The sequence below is a fragment of the Dipteris shenzhenensis genome, chromosome 24 (assembly GCF_047967505.1).
Source record: "Dipteris shenzhenensis isolate YYH24624 ecotype China chromosome 24, Dip_SZ_1.0, whole genome shotgun sequence".
NCBI classification, from domain to species: Eukaryota; Viridiplantae; Streptophyta; class Polypodiopsida; order Gleicheniales; family Dipteridaceae; genus Dipteris; species Dipteris shenzhenensis.
In genome coordinates, this window is record NC_141619.1 from 32,812,325 (window position 1) to 32,829,919 (window position 17,595).

Here is a 17,595-nt window from a genome sequence, read left to right on the forward strand (position 1 = left end):
TACAAGTACACATTCAAGAATACACAAAGGAAATTCATGACTTACAATTAGATAGTTGAGGAAACAAGTACGCTACAAGACTTATTGCTTTGCATACATTATAACAAGAAAATACATAAGAATTTCAATACAATTAGATAGTTGAAACGTTACAAAACTTATTGCTTTGCACACATGATAACATAAGCATTGCAAACTTGCCACAATTAAAAAGTTGAGGCACAAGAATTACCTTATAAACTTATTCCTCTACATCACAAGATGTACATGATAGCATGATCGGAAAAAGGATTCATACAATTTCATGTCCTCAAAGTGGTTCATCTTCTTATTGTGACACAAGCTTATCAATTCTAAGATACACTCTTTGCAAATTATCCATATCTCTAAATACTCACAGAACAAGCCATAAAACGTAACTTTTTCCGCCATCACATCTCTCTACTATAACAATACTATTAACTCTTATAACCTAAGGAATCGAATTGTTCCTTCTCATGGATTCAAGAAACTTATTTAGCTAATTTCTAACTAAATCCACCTAGGTGGGTGACTACACCATAAACTTGCATTATCCTTAAGTGATCTCATCAACCTAGGAATTTCTAGGAGCTGGATTCCCTCTAAGGATAGGGCTCTAACATTTCCCTAAGACTTTAAATTCAACCATGTCCTCAACCCTAATGGGTAGGTGGAAGGAATGCCTTCTTGGCCATATGTTTGACAAGAAGTTCACATTTTCTTATAATTTAAATTATTTTAAGTTTAAAGTGAACCAATGTTGCCATAGATTACAAAAAAAAAGAAATTGCTGCACAGATGACTTTCAGTTAATGTATGCCGATACAAGATAAAAAAATCTGCCCAATGTAAACTTGCTCCGTAGGCATGCTTTGCCAAAATGGCTTAGTAACTTCTGCTACCATTTTGGCATTATTTAGAGTAGCCAGTATGCTCAGTTGAAATATATCAAATCCATGTAGATCCATGTACAAGGATGATAAATTCACTTGACGTGATTGCCTCCATCATCAACTCATTGGAGTTCCCCAACTGGTGCTTCACTCAGCCATAGGAAATGAATGAAATTATACAATTTATCACTGACGCTTACCTGTGTAAGAAATAAAAACCTCACTTAATGCAAAGTGGAAACTATTCTTGGCCGATACTAAAGATACCAATCATACTGTGATGAAAAAGTTGAGCTTTTTCTTTAGGATATACTTAAGTTACCAAGAGAAATCCGAATAAAATATAAAATGCCAGCTTTTGCAACTCCACAGGAACCATTATTTTTGCATTCCTAGAAAACTGTTCATTGTCTTGCACTTCACATTGTAACCAACCTTATATGGTGTAGGATTTAGGCCCCGCAGATGATCAGGCCGCATTGCTGCCAATTGTTCCTTGCATCGAGCCCTTGCCTCTTCCAATGTTGCTAAAGGCTCTTGTGGAATACCTTTTAATATATCCAAAAAATCTTCAATAGCCAAGGTCCAAAAAGTTTTCTATCCATCCAAGAGAAATATATGATCACTACAGACTACATGCTAGGAGTGGGTCAACCTCAACCTTCTTTCTCGTCAATGTTCAAAGGGTATACATGTGTGTGTGTGTGTGTGTGCACGTGCGTGCTGACTTGTACTTCTGACTAGATACCGATGATATCCAATACACATACCTGCCTTTCCAGCCCAGTAGCATTTGTATAGCCTCTCCACTTTTTGAGGAACCACATGAGCTCGTTTTGACTCACTGAAGGGATGTCTGCATAGCAGCCGCTCCCCAGCCTACCCAGAAAATTTCCAAAGTTATAACCAATTAATGCTTCTCTAAAATTGCAGAGGCTTGCAACCTGCAACATTTGGCTATCTCTTCCCACATTTTTTCATCTCTCTCTCTCTCTCTCTCTCTCTCTCTCTCTCTCTCATGGAGCCATGTCACCAAAGCCACTATCTCCATACACACTAATCTCAGACCTGGCACACTCCTGTTGCTCAGCTATTAGCCCTAGAGCATGAGGGGAAGGAGCCCATGAAAATATGAAAACCAGGACAAGATTAGAAGAGGGCCGGGGGGAGGGGAGAGAGAGAGAGAGAGAGAGAGAGAGAGAGAGAGAGATGTCTTGCATTGATAGAAAAAATTGACATTTTGGAATCTACAAACGTGGCCCTCCTTGCGGAGAAAGCACATGTAGACAAGACACTTGCTGAAGCGAAAAAACACGGGGGGGAAATGCAAGAGGAATGGAAAGGCAAAAAGGAGGAATGGGAGAAAGAAAAGCTGAATGGATATGTCAAAAAACAAGCTCCAGGACAGGATGCATGCTCTTGAAATTGAAGTGCAGCAAATAAAGGACATTAAAGTATTTCTGGAAGGGAATTGCAAAGCAATGGAAGAGCTGAAAACAAAAAATGCCACTCTCAGGAAGAGCCATGCAGGAAACAATGCAAGGCACACACGCTGAGCTTCAGGCCCAAATAAATAATTCATCTCAGAGGCACTTGAGGAGGAAAACAGGACCAGCAAAGCCCTAAATGTCTTGGTGAGGGGCCCACCAATGGGAGACACTCCAATGGGAGATACCAAGATACTATTCACCAAAACGCAGGTGGGTAAACCTGAGATAGCCTGGAGGGTGGGTAAACAGTCACTAAGCCACTAGTGCTGAAGTTTCGGACAGCCATGGATAGGAAGACCCTCATGAGCGCGAGAGTTTGAAGGGAACTAGGATCTACCTGGATGATGACCTCACACTTCTACGACAAGAGCACCGACGGGAAGGTATGGTACGAGTAATGGCAGCAAGCGAAGCAGGGAAATGGACTGTATATAGGGATGGTAGGGTGATCATCCAGACAAGGAAGAGAAGGAAGAGGGGGAGGACGGTGTCAAGCTCATGGGATGTGTGCACACACCAGATTGAAAATAGCAGTATGGAATTGTAATGGCACACTGTGGTTTGACCCGGGGGGTCTCTCGAGGACATACAGTAATAGAGATATGATGTTCTACACTGAAACACATGAGAGCCCAGGGAGAGGGCTGCCCACAGTAACATGATACACATGGGAGTCAGCTCACAAGAGGGAGCTGAGGAGAGAGAGAGGAGTACGAGGCTCCGTGGGGGTGGCTGTCCTTTTCACGTCACACTTGAGACCACTCATATCTGTGGTTCAGAGAGAGGAGCATGCACGACACATGTGGATATGAGTTCAGCTTCCAGATGTTCAACCATCTTCATTGCAGTGTGCTACTCATCCTATACACGAGAGGTCACTACAGAGTCCAGACGGACACAGACGATCCAGGATGACATCACGGGATTCTCCCGACAGGCAGACACCCTCCTACTGGGGGATTTCAATGCACGGATAGGAAATAAGCACGTAGACCTGCTTGACTTCACTGATGATAGAGATCCATATTTAGTCCCAGAGCTAGATGCAGCAGAGCTTGGGATATTGAGGCACTCTGCAAATGCCCCATAGGCGACAGGATATGGACGACATCTGCTTGAGCTAGGGGCAGTCCACTACCTGATCATTTATAATGGTCTTCAGAGATGGCCATCATCTGGAGGACTCACCTGCTTCCCACATGGTGGTTGGGTCTAGTACAGTGGACTATCTACTAGGCCCACTAGACTTTGACTCACGGATACACGACTTTGTCATTACCCCCCGACCACTCATACTTGGCCTTCCATATCTTTGCCACTATACCAGCCACAGGAAGAGCCCCCCCTGCACTTGCACGCATCCAGATTCACTTTGATTGTGCCCTTGATCCAGTATACGTGAGTCACTTGGCCAAAGAGCTCCCGGCTCTACTTGGAGATGATGTAGACCTCGTCAGCACCTCCGACACCCTTGTCTCTATGGTACAGGACACTGCTACCAAATCATTTCCCACGACCCGACCCATGCGGGTCCGAGAAGGGAAGATAATATTTAGAACATTAAGTCCTCCATGCATCTTAGGGGAGCACACCATTTCCATCTTCAGCAGTCTCAATGCTTTCACAGCAGTTTTTGTCTTCCATAACAGCTCCATAGCTTGAGACATAAAAGCTGAGATATCTCTAAAGGACCAATGTAGTAAAGGCAAGAAGAACTGAACATAAGACATTACAATAGACTGGACTATTCTGAGCCTAACATGAAGTGGCCAAGTAGAAATTTTCCAATAGTCCAATTTATGTTGAAGTCTTTGGAAGATCCATTTTAGCTGCTGCTTCCTGGTGATATGCCATCCTATAGGATATCCCAAATGCCTGACAACCTCTTTGGAATGCACTATCTGACCAGGCCAGAGAATAGAATGCCAGTCACATTGTTTCAGTGGAAGCAATTTGGGTTTGTCAAAATTGATATGCAATCCCGCTGCTAATCCATACAATGATAATGTGGCCATAAGCATGCGGACTTCCCGAGGAGAGTTCTGTGGCATAAAAAAGGAATCATCAGCATATGCCTGTGCCAAAAAGGATGCAGCCCCAGGGATTTTAAGACCAGTCATCTGTCCTGTGCTTGTAAGGTGATCAAGATACATCAGGAGGGGATGAGTCGCAATGGCATAGAAAAGAGCACTAAGGGGGCAGCCCTGTCTGACTGATCTACCTAATGTCCATGACCGAGATAGATGGCTTCCGAGAATGCACTGAGAAGTAGAGCCAGAATAAAGCCAATAAATTGCATTTGCAATCTTGGGACCAAATCCCAACTTTGTCATGGTTTGAGAGATAAAATCCCATTGTACAGTATCAAATGCCTTAGAGATATCTACCTGCAATATGAGCACAACTTGATTCGAGTACTGAGCATATTCAATTGCAGTCAATGCATTGGAGATATTGTCATGAATTTGTCTTCGCGGCACAAATCCATACTGATGAGGATGAAGGCCCGCATTCAGAGTCCCTTGAAGCCTATACACAATCATTTTGGCAATGAGTTTGTAAACTACAGGCATCAAAGTAATAGGCCTCCAATCTGACATATGATCACAAAGATTTTTTTTTGGCACAAGTTTGATTATGCCATGCTTCCAGAGGTGCGGCAATTGATTTTCTTGCCAGGCAACATTGATCATTTGTAAGAGAACATCTTTCAAATCATCCCAAAAAGAAATATAAAATTCCACCGTAAGAACGTCCCAGCCAGGGGACTTGTATTTGCCGAGATGGGACAATGCATTCTCAAGTTCCGTGTCAGTAAAAGGTATGTCAAATAATAGAGCATCATCCATTTTCACTATCCCAGAAACATATTGAAGAAATTCAGTCCTTGCATCAGTCATTTGATTTGATGGGGAGCCAGGGGTAGAGAACAGTGTCTGGAAGTAATTTTGGCATTCATCTTCTCACACACACACACACACACACACACACACATGCGTAGGCATGCCTGCGTGTACAACAAGAAAAGCCAAGAAAATGCCATGCAAGCGTTTTGTGGCACCAGTTTGCAATGGTAGGCTGTTCCTACCTACTTACTAGGGCCAATTAGCCTTACTCGTCCCCATTGCCACATACTAAGGCCTCATTGCATTGGAAATTTCTCTTCTTTGGCTACCACTGACCTTGCCCAATTGTGACTCATTACCCCTCCCACAACCAACAATCCCCCCCTCTTCCCGCCATGAGTTGCCCTTCAACCTCAACCCTGGGCCTTGTGGTTTTAGGAAATCCCTTTTCTCAAGCCTACAATTTTATCGTACTTTGCCCCTCAATGTCAACCTTGCGACCTAGCCACACTCACCTCCTACCCCAACTATTGCCCCACTTGCCCATATCCTCCTACGACCGTCTCGCTTATCCTACCCATGTCCTATATTCTTCTCCTTCCTATCGCCCTAGCTCTCTCACTGCTACCCTACCTTTGTCCCTGCTCTAGCCTTCCTCGATCATTCCAAGCCTACCCTGCTCCTCTCCATGGCAAGCCCTCAGCGTCTTCAATCACTCCTGCCAACCTCCCCACCTGCACGTAGCAGTTATAGCCCCTTCAACATCCCCTCGCTTAACACTTTAGTAGCCCCTCCACTCTCCACATCGCCTTACCACTTCCCGATTGCCCCTCCACCTCCTTGTTGGAAGTTCCCCTTGCTACCCATTTCAACCATCCCTCTCGCTAGGTCTTCGCCCTCTAGCTCAGCTAACACCTCTTTCGACTACCCCTCTTTCCACTCCCTCACAATTTTCACTCAGCTACCTTTCTCCTACTTCTGGTGTCACTCGCCTTCTAGCTTGACCACACTTGTCACACTCAATCAAGCTACCTCACCACTATCCTAGTCTCTACTTGCTAGCCAATTTCACACATGACTAAGCTACCTAACAACTTGCCTAGTCTCTCCTTGCTAACCATTTCACCTCCCCCATTGGCTCCCCATACCAACTTGCTTCCTCACTCCCTCACCCTCTCCGCCTCTCTCTCTCTCCCTCTATCTGATGCCTCCCATTTCTCCTTTTTTGCATCTCTCAACTTACTAGCTATCTTCGATGGTGATCAGGAATATTACAAGACACTAAATGTTCCGGCTAAAAATCCTCAGGCTTGGAACTACTTCCTGACTAGTGGTGGAAGCATCCGCTGAATGACTGCCTCATCTCTTGGCAAAAGTATTCGATATAGAAATAAAGAGCGCCTACTACTATCATCCAATGGAAGGAGAGGAAGACCTACCATCCAAAACTGCATAGAAAGGGGAAGCAACAGAGGAAGGCATAACCTCTGTAAACTCTCCACAATCAACCAATCGTGTAAAGATATTATGTTGTAAAAGTTAAAAGAAGGGGCACCCTCTAGGAGAAGGCCAAAGCCTGAAAGGAAGAGGCAACCATGTCGAGTAAAGCATAAGTCTATGCCCTAGTAGAAGTATCAATAGGCCTACGTTGGGTGCCAATCAGGTGCTGAAGGTGTGTAGCTATAAGAGATCCTCTTTACTGCAAATCATCTGTGAAAGAAAAGTACCGAAAGCCTCTCCACTCGAGCACAATATGTCTCTAATAGGTTGGGCTCCCAACAAGGACTGCCATACATACCCGTTGGGTGGACGAAGGAGTCAAAGAGAAGAGACTTGGTCTAGGAATCCTGGAAATGAGAGTGAAAGGACTGCCGCTCAAGTCTAGCAGGCACGGCACAACATATTCCCTGCTCAGAAAGGCTTGCATTGCTGGACACATTATGAAAATCGTATTGAAGCCCAAGGTTGACCTTCAAGTAATGCGCCTCACAGAACGTATTAAGTGCATCCAAGTGTTGCAAGAGGCCCGTTGCTAAGGGCGAGAGTAAGACCACATCATCTGCACACTTCCAATTCTTCCCTTGCCATTTCTTAGTCTCTTCTTCCCTCCTTTTTCCCTTTGTCTTGGCTCTTCTTCCTTTCTGCCCCCCTTCTTTCAGCCCCTCCAAATCCATTCAGTCCCTTTGAAAGATGGAAGACACGCAGCAAAGGCAGCCTAAACTGCCACTGAAAAGAGAGATCAAGGGCTTCAATAACCGCTGCAACCGCAGTGGACTTCAGAAAGATAGCACGGCTGTTCAAAAGGCCATCACTGTCCTGCCAACCTCAAATTCAATCCCAGATTTGGACTTAGCCTTAGCAGCCTCACTTCAGCGTCAGTCTCAGCTCCAGCCTCAACATCATCATCATCCTCTTCACCATCGACAATGATGACATTTACCACCTCTAACACTGATACTAGTGTTGACCTTGACACCGATGTCTGTTGAAAATGGGGAGAAGGTGAGAGACACATGATTGGAGACGAGCTGAGGCACGAACTGATGTGGATTGATAGATATCTTCACAGCAAGTACATAGCCTCTTTTATAGGCTGGGCAAGCCTTATCTTCCCACACAGACACCTCATAGATGAGGTCACACACAAGAGAATCTAGATCCTATAATCTAGGTGAGAAATCACATCTACCACATGAGGTGGCACAAGTGGCCTCAAGACGCTTCACACTCACACACCTATAGGACACTCCTAGGACTCTAGGACCACACACACTAGGACTCCGATTCCAACAAACCCCCCTTCGGAGCTAGGGTGAGAAATTATGACATCATCCAGACTGTGCATCCCAGGCAATCTCAGAGGCTAACAGCTGAGCATAATTCAGAGGTTGAACCAAACACTCTCATGGCTTAGGTGTCAACGTGATCAGAGACTCAAATCTGAGCATGGATGCATGACCAACTCATAGGTCTAGGGAGTACACCAACATCCTGGAACTCGGCCAGGCCTGATAAAGGAAATACACAACAACCCCCCCTTGTCTCCTAACTGGGTACATGGAAATAAGTGGAGCCTTTTATAGGACAAGGCACACAAAATGACAAATTATTACATCATTTTAGGGGGACTACCCAAGGCAGAGTACCTAACATACATGACTCTAGAAAGCCCACTCTTCATCTATCACCTCATGGAGGGATAGACCAGAAATAGCAGCAGTGCAGGCTTGTTCCTCAGGTCTAGAAGGTGTAGCTTCCTCGTCTTCGTCCTCACTCTGCTCCGCAACCAGATTGGCATGTTCTTTGGCTTGTACCTTTGCCATTTTCTTGAAGCAACGATCCTCTGGATGGCCAAGTTTCTGATAGTAATTACATTTAAGAGGTTTTCCGTTCTTCTTGGGCTTATTCTTGAGAAAGAATGCTTTGCCAGATTCGAAGGAAGATTCTGCTTTCTCTGTAAGCCTACGGTCCTCATCAATGAGATGAGCTACCATATCCTTAAAGCTCATATTGACACCACTTAGTATACTACATATCACAACATACAATTTGATCATAGTCTTTCACCTGAGTACTCAGCATGCCCTTCCACTTTACTCACATATGTCAATGAATTACCACTTCCTAGAAGATTGAGCCATCCTAATCACCGGCTCTCCATGAAGTTTCCCTACGTACTTTCACATTACACCACCCATTACATTTGCCCACTGCCTCTTGGCTCAGTATACCTGGTATGTTAATGAGTGTAAGGCGTTACACCAACTCAAATTGGAGACTAAGCATCACCTTCCGAGTGAGGTAGAGACAATACGCGAGTACCGTGGTCCGGTACGCCAAAAGAAGCTAGCTTTCATTTTCAAAACAAGGAGTTAATAAACATTTTGTTTTAGTAACAACTCTAAGGAGAAGTTTCTTGAGCGGCGAGTCCCATCTCCTCTCACGGACACCACACTCTAGTACTCTCATGCACGCACGCTATATGGCATTCCTAAATAGCCAGCACTCGATCTCTCGCGCTCAGCATGTCCTACATCCTGCACACTCTTTTACAGCCGGTGGTGTCAAACACGCAACTCTAAAGCTTCATAACGTCCAAGCCAAAAATCATAAGGGCCTACGTACTGAATTCATTGCATATGGAATAAATTATATGGTCCCGATCTTAGCAAAGCTTTCAGTTTGCCCCAATTTCCTTCACACCTAGACCCTTAACACCATCACTCTCATTCACAAGGCAGGGCGTCCCATGAGCCCAAAAACTACAGGACTATTATGTCGAAGATCTATGCATCAATGCTCGACATAGAAGATGGCCAGTTTGCAGAGCTTTAGGGACTTAAGGCCAAGGGATAGGAGGCCAAAGCACGAAGATAGAGAGTTTACTACTACTTTGTGGATTTTCCCAAGTTTGACATAGTGCCAAGAGCTCACGTCATTAGACATTTACAAGAGTTGGGATATGAGGAGCAGAAGATCGTCTAGGAAATCATGGCAGTTTATGAGAGTCTCAGGCAGGATTTGGACAGGTGCAGGGCAAACAGAGGATCAAACAAGGTTGTCCATTATCAACAACCTTGTTTGGCCTCTAGATAGACAATCTCAAGAATTTCAATGGGACTCTAGGGGAGTTAGGCTACTTTCTCATTGGCTCCTTGATCCAGATCATCCTAGGGATTGGGCGCTGAATATCCATCAAGCTGATAGGACTGCTAGAGGTAGCAAGACTGCCTAAGGGCAGTTCAACTCTCTCAGCTTGTTCCTCTAGTCAACTGATGCAACCAAAAAACAATAGAAACTCGCTGCTGTCCTTTAATCCATGCCACCACTGGCTGCTGTGGTATAATGTTGTACACCCTTAATCATCAAATTATTAATAGGTTGAATAAGTTTAGTATGTATATACCGTTCTCTTCAGTTTCTCGTTAATAGTTTGTGGAAAGAAATGCCCACAAAGGGCCTCGAGTAGACAGGTGACTTGAAGATGGCCATGGAAGGGGTTGCAAACTAACCAGGGGGCAGTAGAGCCCCAAGAGCCATGAACAGCAAGAAACGTCCCACACAGAGCCAAAGGAAGGCTGAGAGCCATAACTATACGCTGCCTCAAGGCTGCCCAATGGCCCCAAACACCCCCACAAGATTGTGAAGAAGGGACAGGGTAGACAAGGAAAAACAGAGGCGGGCAGGGGAAATTGAGCAGAAAAATGGGGAATTTAGTGGCAAAACAAAGGGAAAGAGGAGGGGAAAGAGAACAGCCAGCAGCTTGAAAGGGCAGGAAGGAACGAAGGAGAAGGATGTGAGGAGAGAGAGAGATCCTCAGCTGAATCTTCTTATCTGAGGCCTCTTTTACAAGAGTAAAGTCAGCAACCATTCCAGATAAAATCAAAAGGAAGACAAGATGACACACATTTGCATGCATAAAAATACAGACCACTCTTAGTAAATGTAAAATAGGAAGCAGCCATGATCATTTTCCATAAAAATATGAAGATTTTTTCAGAAACACACCTTGGGTGGAGGCTCATCTTCTCCGGTCATCAGATCAACCAAAGCATAGCCCTCTCTTCCATAAAGCCTAAAAGTTTCTTTCTTGCATGGAATTGTTACCTGTTATGAGAAGAGAATGACTGTAGGTGGAAAATCTTACCTAGCTAGTATAAGAAATGAGCTTCAGGCTTGTTCAAAATTCAAATTAAAACCTGGTACAAAAATCTGACCTTTCCAATATCTTCAGACAATTTCATTCGTGGCTGTTTATTTATCTCAACAAGTTTATATACACAACCAAGAGCCGGTTGTGTTGAGCATGTCACAAGGTGTGTTCCGATTCCAAAAGCATCAATCTCATGACCCTGTTTCCTAATGCCAAGTCAGTTTCCACTGCTTGATGCTTGAACCAGAAGAAAAGTGCACAAAAAAGAAGCATTCATAATTTGTAGTAAAAATTAAATTAATGCAAAGCAACACAAATTTAAGGACAGATCTGGAAGGAATCAAAATCTTATGGGGAACTTCAGTCGGTATATCCAATATTTTACCTGCTTATTGAGCGCATCAAGTGTTTCTTCATTTATGTCATTGCTTGCAGTGATCACCAGCTTTCCAAACCCTGGGATACCAAACTCTTCTTCGACCACCCGAAAGATTTTGCGAACCTCCTGTGAAAGGTATGCCAGATCACCAGAGTCCAGTCTAATGCCTACTGCTTTGTACCTGAGACAAAGCTACATAGATATTACCCTGAAAATTCCTGAAGTCGGCATTGTTGTTGATCTTCTACATAGTAATTCATAAACTGAGAACTGGAGCTAAACTATTTTTGTCTTTGCCTTGAGATGCGAACAATTCTGTTACTGACTTTGAAGACATGCCATAAACTACTGGAAACGATGAACAGCAGATTCGGCTTGTAGGAGGCCTGTGGAAAACAAATGCTATTAAAGAAAACACAAGCAATGTGGCAGGCAAGGCAGCATTGACACAATCTCCAAACAAGCAGCTGGTGCAAGCTGCAAGCAGATAAAAAGTGGAGTAGTGAAATCAACAGAGTGTGGCAAATGGATGGAAAAGTTGAGGCAGCGGACAAGTAGAAGGTGGCCGGGGGTTTTGTGTGTGTGTGTGTGGGGGGGGGGGGGGCATGGGCAGGTGGGTGTTGGGGGAGGGGGGGGGGGGGGATGTGGGAGATGATGTGGGGGAGGCGGAGGTAGGTTGGGCTGAATGAAGGTATAGGCCAAGGCACCTCTCCTGTACATGAGCCTTGGGTGGTCACCTGGGCTGATTGGGAACTCTGAGGCGCTATCGGGAGCTGAGCAGGGAGATTGAAGAAGGCCTCTCCCTCAGGTGAGTAGGGGCATCTTGAGGGCTGTCCGAATTTCCTGGGTATGGGGCTAGAGGGAACCCCATGCTCCCCTGCTATCGATGACCTGTGAGACTTCCATAGTTCTTTGTAGCCCTCTTGCCTGGCTTCCTCCGGTCCACTTTGGGCCACACTCCCACAAAAGGCTCCACCCAATGTGTCAGTGACCCCCGCTGCTGTCGGCCATGCGAGGCTGTAGGTGGAGGCCCTACTTACCACACATGGGCAAGCTCTTCGAAGAGAATGACTTGGGAGGCTTGAAACCTCAACCCTTTGTGGTGGCGGAACTAACCCCCACCCAAGGTCTCCAAAAGGATCTCCTCGGGCAAGCACACTGGAGTACTCCACAATTACCCTAAGCTGGGAAACCCCGTCATCTACAAGGACCGAGACTGTGGTAGGCAAAGACTCCAATACTATACTAAAACAGCTTCCAATAGAGGATACAAGGACCGAGACTGTAGTAGGAAGAGACTCCAACACTATACCAAAACAACTTCCAATAGGGGGGGGGGGGGGGGAGAGGATGTGGGGGAGGCGGAGGTAGGTTGGACTGAATGACGGTTTAGGCCAAGGCACGTCTCTTGAACATGAGCCTTGGGTGGTCACCTGGGCTGATTGGGAACTCTGAGGCGCTATCGGGAGCTGAGCAGGGAGATTGAAGAAGGCCTCTCCCTTAGGTGAGTAGGGGCATCTTGAGGGTTGTCTGAATTTCCTGGGTACGGGGCTAGAGGGAACCCCATGCTCCCCTGCTATCGATGACCTATGAGACTTCCATAGTTCTTTGTAGCCCTCTTGCATGGCTTCCTCCGGTCCACTTTGGGCCACACTCCCACAGAAGGCTCCACCCAATGTGTCTGTGACCCCCGCTGCTGTCGGCCATGCGAGGCTGCAGGTGGAGGCCCTACTTACCACACATGGGCAAGCTCTTCGAAGACAATGACTTGGGAGGCTTGAAACCTCAACCCTTTGAGGTGGCGGAACTAACCCCCACCCAAGGTCTCCAGAAGGATCTCCTCGGGCAAGCACACTGGAGTACTCCACAATCACCCTAAGCTGGGAAACCCCGTCATCTACAAGGACCAAGACTGTAGTAGGCAGAGACTCCAATACTATACTGAAACAGCTTCCAATAGAGGATACAAGGACCGAGACTGTAGTAGGTAGAGACTCCAATACTACACCAAAACAACTTCCAATAGGGGGGGGGGGGGGGGGGGGGGGTGGCGGAAAGAGGATGTGGGGGAGGTGGAGGTAGGTTGGACTGAATGACGGTATAGGCCAAGGCACCTCTCCTGTACATGAGCCTTGGGTGGTCATCTGGGCCGATTGGGAACTCTGAGGCGCTATCGGGAGCTGAGCAGGGAGATTGAAGAAGGCCTTTCCCTCAAGTGAGTAGGGGCATCTTGAGGGCTGTCTAAATCCCCTGGGTAGGGGGCTAGAGGGGACCCCATGCTCCCCTGTTGTCAATGACCTACAAGACTTCCATAGTTCTTTGTAGCCCTCTTGCCTGGCTTCCTCCGGTCCACTTTGGGCCACACTCTCATAGAAGGCTCCACCCATGTGTCTGTGACTCCTGCTACTGTCAGCCATGCGAGGCTGTGGGTGGGTGGAGCCTTTACTTACCACACATGGGCAAGCTCTTGCCAAGTGTCCCATCTACCTGCATCGAAGACACTAGCTTGGGAGGTCTGAAACCTCAACCCTCTATGGCAAAACTTACCCCCGCCCAAGGTCTCAAGAAGGATCTCCTCGGGCAAGGACACTGGAGTACTCCACGATCACCCTAAGCTGGGAACCCCGTCATCTACAAGGACCAAGACTGTAGTTGGCAGAGACTTCAATACTATACCAAAACAACTTCCAATAGAGGATACAACGGACCGTGACTCCTTCGGTAGCTCAAGGTGCCTTATCCATATCATCAACTATGAATACATGGTACCAAGGTATAAAGAGCATCAAAAGCGGGCTGAGGAAAATAGGGCTTTCCTCCACGATGGCCTCACTAGTATCAAGGGAACTCAACTAGAGAAGAAAGGCACCTCTCCCATAGACGGTGACCTCCTAAATTGTTTCTCTCTCCCAAGAGGATGAGCAACAAGTGAAGATTTCAGTTTGGTCTTTGCAGGACAAAGCATTGGTGTGCTGCATAATAGGTCTCAGGCCCACGAGAAGCCAAGTTAGAGATTGGATATAGGCGAGCTTGGTGATGGAGGTCAAACATGGAGTCGAGGGAGCTGCCATAAGGGCCCCTCTGGCCAGACCAAATGGTCACCACCAGGATTAAAATCCCCAAGAAGAAACGAGAAATCTTCTTCTGGTAGCAAAAGGGAGAGGCGAAGGGAGGGATGGACGAGGAAGGAAACAGAGGGGTGGAAAGAGAGGAGAAAGAGGAGAGATTGTGGGCTACAACCACTTAGAAAAAGGCTGTATGGGGTGTCAAAAAGCCAGCAGAACACAGGGAAAAGAAAGACTAAGAGCTCAAGAATGCTGACGGGGCTCCTTACCAGTCAGAAAGGTCAAAAACCCCTACTGAAGGCCCGCGACTCAAAAAGGGAAGGCTGGAGAAAGGGGCTGAAAGCCCAGCACCGCTAGGAAGAGCTGGGCAGCCACGAAACAGAGGCGACAGCATCTTAGGCTGTTCAAATCAAACCTGAGAGGGGAGAGGCGGTAAAGGGAAGAAGAAATGGGAGGCAGACTCCAGAGTCAGCAGAGAGGAGAAGGGGGAACGCAGGGTGGCATGGCAAGGAGGTGGCAAAGGGGGCAGACAGGGGTGGCGCAACGGGGGGAGTTTGGAAGAGTTAAAATGGGTGGGCTGGAGAGGAATGAAGGGATGGGGGCGGTGTGAGTGGGCAGCAGGACAGACTGGGGGGGGGGCGGAGGGAAGCGGGGGTGAGCTGTGGAGGAGACGCAAGGGGGAGCTTGCAGGAGCAGCAGGGAGATGCATCCATCGGTTTCCTCCACTTTGAGCTTAGAATTGATGGAAAGGCCATCTCTTCTATTCTTGCTTTTGATAGGGCTGTCCTTAGTAGTAGTTTTCTAAAAATCAAATTGTGAAATCATAACGTAATTTCTTTGAGAGATAAAATTAAATTCATTTCAGTTTCATGGTTATTTGATTTTCAAGTGTTAATTTCAGTATTTCATTGGAAACTATGCTCCGCATAAGCTGACCTTTGACGAGTATTAGAGTTTGCTTCCTTTGAAGTTGAATTAGTTGATTAGCGCTTGGAAAACAGCCTTAGGTCTAGCCTAGGATTCCCACTCTACAGATTGTGTTTTCAAAACCTTATCATAGTGAATACAAGAAACCCAAGAGTCAGGGGTCCCATGAAAAAAAAAACCATTTGGCAATATGTAAACAGGATGTCATTATTGGTTCTGATGTTGAGAAGTATTAAATTTTGACTCCAAAGATTAGAGCTCTTCTATACTAAGCTAATCCAAGGGATTCTACAATGATATTATTATTCAAGGAGATTATTGTGTCTAAGAAATTCCAGAGTTGTGTTCGATCCAGCCTCTACATCATTGTATTTACAAGTCAAGCATCACTTTATAAAGAGATTTATTCCTCGTAGAGGGTTCACATCCCATGTGATGTCGGCTGTTTCTTTATTCAGTTTTCTATTTTAATCATGTGCAATGGATGTTAATGTTTTTATGGTTTTTAAATTAAGTTTTCACTAGAAAGCACACTTTTGTGGAGCCCACTGGTACTTTCTATGGACAATTTGCATATTCCAAGCTCCATAACACGTTCCAAGTTGACGATTTGCATTACAAATCCTCCTAGCACATAGACAATTTGACTTGGGCAATCATTCCTAAACTGTGATTTGCTCCTAGGGCTGATTTGGATTGAATTTTGCTACGTTTTGGGTTTTGGAGCATTTCTGGTTGTCCTAACATCAGTTCTGGCACTTGGGTTTGGATGCTTGGTTTCACAGTAATATAGCATCAAAATATTGGAGTGCCTATTACAAAAACGTACCAATTTTACGACTTTTTCATCTCAGCTCTTGGTATTTGCTGGGTTTTGACTTCAGAGACAGGTCTTCTGGAGATCTTTTATCCTAGGGTTTTGTCAAGGGTTCTACATTCATATTATTATTATTTTGGACTCCTATATCAAGGAGATTATTGTAATTCAATGCACTTGATAGTGTGCTAGGGTTTCTAGTTGGGTTCTATCCAAACTCTACAAATCTTGTATTTACAACTTGCAAGTTATGTTATCACTAAAAAAGGAAATATAGCAGGATTAATTCCTTGTGGAGGGTTATTTAATCTTACTCCCTATGTAACAAACTCAATGTTTTTGTGGTTCACATCCAAGTTCAGTTTCATGACGATTAAATTTCTCAATGTTAATTAAGATTTCACTAAAAACCGCTTAACAACACAACACACAAGACCCTCTCTCTCTCTACAATCGCTAGGCACATGAAAATCCCTTGTGCCCTCCCAAATCGCTGTTTTCTAGCTGGGTATCAATATCATACTTGGGAACATGCCCAAACTCATCCTTTGAAACACAACACATAGTGCACTTTCAATCTCATGACTTACAAGGTTGAAAACCATAACTCCATCAAGCATAGCAGGAACCTGAAGCAAGGTTGTTCCTTGAAATACATAGAACAGAGATGGCTAATCAAGGAGAAAAATATGGCAATAATTTGTAAACTCCACTAACAAATTGCAACATGTGTTGTTAAGCTAAAGGATAAGAACCCTTAAGAAGATAAAAAATATAATATGCTTATGCTTGGTTCCTATATGCAAGCTACATAGCACAACTTCCAAAGCGTAGAAAATATTATCAATAGTCAAGCATCTACCTTCATTATTTTCCTTTTTCTATAAACTTCATTGCAATTTGGCCTTACCCAAGATCACTGAGCGCAAGAGCAACAGCGCAAAAATTTGGAATCCCACTCCTTATAACCTGAAACATGGTTTATATACCTTAGACATGGAGTGGTGGACCATGCTAATTCTTAACAACTTTATGAGATTTCTTAACAACTTTTTGAATCTCAGCTTTTGTTGGAGAAAATTTGGACAAAATGTGTGGTCATGAAAGATTTCCACATACATAAGCAATAATATTATGAAAGAGGTTGCACTTATCTTGTAGCAAACTAACATAGCACATGTTCTAGCAAAAGTAAAACCAACCTATAGGTGGCGTGAAATATACAAAAGCAAGATAGTATTCCTAGAAAAAGATGTTTTGATGGAGCACCCATTATTCCAAAGTGGATACATCTTATAGAAAAGCACACGTACAGATATCTAGTGTCTTAAGAAAATTACCATAAAGCGAAGCCTCTTGTCAAATAGCGATTGGATCAACGAACAAGGAGACACAATAATCTCCAAGGACAAAAGATACTCCATGAAGCACATTTTTTTCAATACCTTACGATTGTGTCAAAAGACAAATATTTTGTCTAACTGTCAATTAAGATACATACATC

General features: G+C 44.9%; 1 protein-coding gene across 3 annotated transcripts in view; it reads right to left on the reverse strand.

The window, feature by feature from the left end:
• Window positions 1–716: 716 nt before the first annotated feature.
• The window catches only part of LOC147886507 (nicotinate phosphoribosyltransferase 2-like), an 80,797-nt gene continuing 63,918 nt past the window's right edge, over window positions 717–17,595 (reverse strand). For 2 of the 3 annotated variants that reach the window (XM_087395344.1, XM_087395346.1), the window contains exons 9-15: window positions 17,002–17,060; window positions 11,289–11,463; window positions 10,968–11,102; window positions 10,759–10,857; window positions 1,685–1,793; window positions 1,350–1,462; window positions 718–1,114 (exon numbers count right to left, since the gene is read on the reverse strand). In XM_087395344.1, the coding sequence (XP_087251470.1) occupies window positions 1,037–1,114; window positions 1,350–1,462; window positions 1,685–1,793; window positions 10,759–10,857; window positions 10,968–11,102; window positions 11,289–11,463; window positions 17,002–17,060 (768 nt within the window). In that variant the 3' untranslated portion in view covers window positions 718–1,036. Of the gene's footprint in view, window positions 1,115–1,349; window positions 1,463–1,684; window positions 1,794–10,758; window positions 10,858–10,967; window positions 11,103–11,288; window positions 11,464–17,001; window positions 17,061–17,595 lie in introns of all 3 variants that reach the window. The other variant, XM_087395345.1, reaches the window with a different exon arrangement.